Below are 5,957 nucleotides of genomic sequence, written 5' to 3' on the forward strand. Positions count from 1 at the left end.
TCTATGGTTTTTCTTTCAATTTCAATTACATTCTTTAATATTAGGTTTATTAGATATTGGACTTTATAATTTTAATTTATATCATAAAGTTATCTCAATCTCATGATCTAAATCGCAAGTTTGACGGGTTAACTTAGTTGACTCGAGTTTTTTTTTCAATTTCATCATTTAACATTGAGTTAATTAAGAATTATACCTTGTGATCTGTTTTAGTTTATTTTTTTATGAGATTATACTGATTTCATGACTTGGATCATAAATTTGGCTGGTTAACTTGGGTTTACTCAAGCTATTTTTTTGTGTTCTTTTTTAATCAATTTTTAATCTCAATTTCATCCTTCAATATTAGGTTCATTGGGGATTGAACTTCATAATATTTTTTAATTTAATTTTTATCAGGTTATCCTGATCTTATGATCTATACTATGAATTTGACAAATTAACTTAGTTAGATAGAGTTTTTTATTTTCCTTTTTCTAATTGACTTTTTTTTCTCAATTTTATCCTTCAACATTAGGTTGATTGGGAATTAGGGTTTGTGATTTGTTTTAGTTTGCTTTCTATGAGGTTATCCTTGTCTCATGACTTGGGTCACGAGTTTAGCGGATTAACCCAAGTTGACTCATGTTGTTTTTTTGTTTTTTTAATTGATTTTTTTCAATTAAATCTATCTACATTAGGTTGATTGAAAATTATACTTCATAATTTATTTTAATTTTCTTTTTATTGAGTTATCTCGGTTTCATGATCTAGATCACGGGTTTGACAGGTTAACCTGAGTTTACTCGAGTTATTTTTTTTCCTTTTTAAATTGATTTTTTTTTCAATCTCATCATTCAACATTGAGTTTATTAAAAATATACTTCATGATTTATTTTAATTTTTTTATGGAATTATCATAGTCTCATAACTCGGTATGCAAATTATCAGATTAACACAGATTGACCCGAATTGATCTTATATATTTTCATTTTAATATTTGTAAAAAATATGTGATCTTGAGTATTTATTTCGAGTCAAATTATATTTTTAGTGGTTATTTAAGTTGTTATTAGACCTATTAAATCAATTAAATTCCCCCCATAGTTAAAATTCTTTTCACTAGAAAAAAAAGAAAAAAGAATGTCGTCCATTCTTTTTATATTAATTTTCTTTATTCGACTCACGGTATAATAATATGGAATAATAATCGTAGTATATCCAAAATTACAAGGTGCGAGGAAGTTCAGTAGCCACTTTCCGGTTGCCACTAACATTATAGCCCTTAAAAGACACGTGTATAGAAATCCTCTTTGAATTGTCTATATTGAGTCAAAATGAACTTTTCCCATTCCTAGCGCAAAACCCAGTTGGTGTTTAATTAATCTATACATCTACATATCTTCTCCGAGTACCTGCCAACCATATTAGTTTATGGTAGTGAGAGTCTAACACATGATTAATAAGCATATTTTCTTTGCACGAGGCTATTCTTGCATTTTAATTATCCTTTTCTGAACTAGTATGAAATGGCATAGCACACCAGAAATTCTTATGGTAACGAAAGAGTAATTATTAATATTTATTCTATGAAAGAGAGAGAGAGTAAATAAAAGAAGAAGAATTAAAGAGAGAATTAGAAGGAAAAAAATGATTTTAGTAAAAATATTATTATTATTATTATTAGTGCATTCGAATGTGATTTTCTCTTTTTTGTATATTTATCTTTCTTCTCAAAATTATAAATATTAATAAACACTCGTTTAGTGTTATAAATCTCTCAATGTAGCACATAAAATGATATAATTTAATACAAAGAATAGTATTTGAATAGACTTACAAGCACGCACTACATGTTAAATAGAAAAGAGAGAGGTGATCAAATTGTCTGAAACTTTATGTATGGTAATGAACAAATCAAGTTCATCACGGCGCCAAAATTAATGAGTGCGCGCAGTACTCCGATCTCTTATATATAGGTCACAAAATCCCCACTTCAGTACTCCTCACACACTACCACCACACAACAACTTCTATCTCACTGCGTCTCTCGTTTCCCCATAATTTACACGTTCTTTTTAATGCTTTTCACCAATCAAATTAGCGTCACCTTCACCCACCACACCAACAGCAGCAAGACTAACACTAGAAATTAAATTCCCATCTTTATCTCTTCCTTTCTTCCATTAGCCCAAAAAAAAATACAAAAAATGATGAACTGCTTGCAGAGTTGGCCTGAGCCTGTGGTTAGAGTCCAATCTTTAGCAGCAAGTGGTATCCGGGCAATCCCAGAGCGTTATATTAAGCCACCATCCCATAGACCCTTATCAAAAAATGACTTTTCACAACCTCAAGAGGTAAACATTCCTGTTATTGATTTCCAAAACGTTTTCTCTGACGACCAACGCCTCCGTGACGAGGCCCTCCGTGATATCTACAGTGCTTGCCATGAATGGGGGTTCTTTCAAGTAGTGAACCATGGTGTTAGCCATGAACTGATGAAGAGGACTAGTGAGGTTTGGCGAGAGTTCTTCAACTTGCCAGTAGAAGTGAAGCAGGAGTATGCTAACACTCCTGCTACGTATGAGGGGTATGGTAGTCGGTTAGGGGTGGAGAAGGGGGCGATACTTGATTGGAGTGATTATTTCTTCCTTAATTATATGCCTGTTTCTCTCAGAAACCAAAACAAGTGGCCTGCAACCCCAGCTTCTTGCAGGTATGCGTGCACCTTCATAACCAGCCGCATGTTGCTAGTATTCCTTCGTATCTTTGGCTGTTTCTCCTTGGTCGGTTATATATACGAGTTTTCTTCAATTTAATCAATAGTACTGGATTTTATTTTATTTTATTTCTTTTTTGGCTGTTGGCAATTTCTTTTCTTGCTACCTTCCAATTTAGCCTAGAAAAGAAGGCACAGTAAGACAGGTTAATAGCTCTTTAATCAGCTGACAGTACTGTGTATAAATTAATTTGATTCTTGAACCCTTTTTTTCCTATCTCAATTTAATGCTTTGAAATATGAAACTGAAGGGATCATATTGTTGAAACGAACATGAGAGAATATCAGAAGGATTGTATCCAATTAGGTTGCAGAACTGTAGAAGAAAAGGAGGTTTGGCAGCAGGATGTTTTCCCAAAGAATTGCTTCACAAGTACAGCCAATAGTACCATCCTTTACATGAGGATATCATGAATACATAATTACTTAGTTGACCGTCCATACATATGTGTTGGATGGCATCAACTCCTCTTTTCTTCTTTTTTTATCATCCATCTTTTTTGAAAAAGGAAAGATGCTTTTGGAGACCAATTAATAATTATCTAATTAACAGAGTAAGACAAGTAATAATATTTGAATAAATACCACAAAATTAAAAGGGTAAGGAAAGAGAGGAGGTTTATTTCCTATATTTCAATTATTTGTATCTTAATAACAATCAAGGGATAAAAAAATTAATTGAGTCATACTGAAAATGAATTAATATACACAGATTTGATGATACTAATTAATTTAAAAAACTGCTGATTAAGACGTAATTAAGTTTACTATTTAATTGATCATCTTGACTGTAGGGAATTGGTAGCTGAGTATGGCAGTGAAGTGGTTAAACTTTGTGGAAAGTTGATGAAGGTATTCTCCATGAACCTTGGTCTGGAAGAGGACTCCCTCCTAAACGCTTTCGGTGGAGAAGAAAACATTGGGGCAGGTTTGAGGGTGAATTACTACCCCAAGTGTCCCCAGCCAGACCTTACACTAGGTCTCTCCCCACACTCTGACCCTGGTGGAATGACCCTTCTCCTGCCTGATGAAAATGTGGCTGGCCTACAAGTCTGTAGGAAGGGCAGTTGGCTCACTGTTAAGCCGATCCCAAATGCCTTTATTATCAACATAGGGGATCAAATCCAGGTATATGTATCTCTATCGATCACTCTTCTTTATCTTGAAGACTACTTTCATTCAACTTTTACAGTCATATTATCATGGGTACTGATGGCAAATTATTCATCTAATTAATGCGTCGACTATATGTAGGTACTGAGCAACGCCATCTATCAGAGTGTGGAGCACAGGGTTATTGTGAATTCTAATAGTGATAGAGTCTCTCTTGCCCTTTTCTATAACCCGAAGAGCGACTCGCTCATTGAACCATCCAAGGAGCTTGTGTCCGATGACCGGCCAGCTCTCTACCCACCGATGAGATTTGATGAATACAGACTTTACGTTAGGACAAAGGGTCTCTGCGGCAAGGAACAGGTTGAATCCTTAATAATATCCTAGGCCATGCAGTGAATGTTGAATCGATGACAGTGTCCCTCCCTGGTCCCGTCATCATCTAAAATAGATGTCTAATAAAAATAAGCGTGAATTCCAGGGAACAAAGAGCGGGGCAAATTTGAATCACGTGGTACAGCAATTTACAGCTTGCTTTTGTTTTCAAGTCAATATTGCCTCCGTCTGTTCAGGATAAAATGTCAATCAAATATAATGGAATTCCTTTTCAGTGTTGTAAGAAGGTGGGACTAAGTTATTGTCTATTTGCTCGTACCAAATCGTTAAGCAAAAACCAAGTATTTGAATGTTGATGGAACCCTTCTTTGACCAGAACGTGAAGTTGGAACACACTTGTTTTATTGCTTGGTTTTTAGAAAACAGAACCCAACCATAAGATTTTGTGCATATCTTGCTCTGCTTTTTGAAGGGGAGTTTTCATCTTCATTGACTATATTTTTAATTGTCCAGTTAAAAAAATTAAATCACATATTTCCGTTCACTTTCCATGACTTCTCTTCGACTGTGTTTCTGTCACGTGGGTGTGCTACTGTTTCCACGTTTCTTCACTAACACTACAGTATTTACTTGAATGCTATATATGAGATGGACACCAAGTTTCCATCGTGATATCTTCAGGTAGTGATGTCATCTCTAAAATGTAAAGATTAATTGTTGCATCTCTATTGTGTAATTCCAAGCCATCTGACAATGCACCATACAATAAGCAGCTCCCACTACCGGGATTTTTTAATTTGCTGATGGAATATTTTATCGATATTTATACACTCAATCCATCAGCATAACTTTTAATGACAGGCTCTTGGACGCAAATACTTCATCGAAAAACTTATCGGAGGTGATTTATGGCTTCTTGTTGAGTTCGTCGGTAATGAAATTATTAATGGATTTATAGACAGAAAAAACATGTCAAACAAAAAAAATTATCTGCTTTAATTTGTCAGCATTTCCATCAATGAATATGATATATCATCGATAAAATATCGTATGTAATTCTATTGATGATTTTTTTTAATATTACCGCTGGAATGAAACCGTAAGTGATTAAACAATGGCACGTTGGCATTTGCAGTAATTCTTTTTCAATTCTTTAGAATATACCGACAAACTCAATCCGTTGGTAAGACCGTCAATAATGGTTTAAAAATAATGTTTTTTAAAAATCTATTAAACAGAAAATAAATAAAAATAAGAAGAGAGAGATGTTAATTAACAAAAAAAAAAGGGTAAAACTGAGAAGAGAAAAGAAAAAAAAGAAGAGAAGAACGTACCTAGCACGCATAGAGGAGAAGAAAAGAGAAGAGAAAGAGTAAGAGAGGAGGGTGAGAGAGAGAGAGAGAGAGAGAGATTTTGGTTTTTGTAGAAGATAAAGGAGAGAAGAAGAAGAAATGCATGATTGTTATAAAATTAGGGATTCTGGTCTTTTAATTTTGGTCTCTTTTATCGATGATTTAATTTACTAAAGAATAATTAAATATTAATATTTTTAACATTTTCGTCGGTGTTTCCATCTATAACATGTAATTGAAATTTTCAATTTAATTAAAAAAATAGAAACCCCTCCCCCCAAAAAAAAAATATCACAGATAACTTTTCAGTCCTCAGTTATTTTGTATGTAATAAACAATAATTAATAGTGTCATTGACAAGTGAGTAGTTTCAAAGCTCTCGAGAAAATACCTACAAA

General features: G+C 33.6%; 1 protein-coding gene across 1 annotated transcript; it reads left to right on the forward strand.

The window, feature by feature from the left end:
* Positions 1–1,994: 1,994 nt before the first annotated feature.
* Positions 1,995–4,610, forward strand: LOC133687820 (jasmonate-induced oxygenase 2-like). Its single transcript, XM_062107147.1, has 3 exons — positions 1,995–2,695; positions 3,553–3,886; positions 4,013–4,610. The coding sequence occupies exons 1-3, from the start codon at positions 2,190–2,192 to the stop codon at positions 4,256–4,258; spliced, it is 1,086 nt and encodes a 361-aa protein (XP_061963131.1). The 5' UTR covers positions 1,995–2,189; the 3' UTR covers positions 4,259–4,610.
* The last annotated feature ends 1,347 nt before the right edge of the window (positions 4,611–5,957 follow it).

Source organism: Populus nigra, chromosome 3, assembly GCF_951802175.1.
Source record: "Populus nigra chromosome 3, ddPopNigr1.1, whole genome shotgun sequence".
NCBI lineage: Eukaryota > Viridiplantae > Streptophyta > Magnoliopsida > Malpighiales > Salicaceae > Populus > Populus nigra.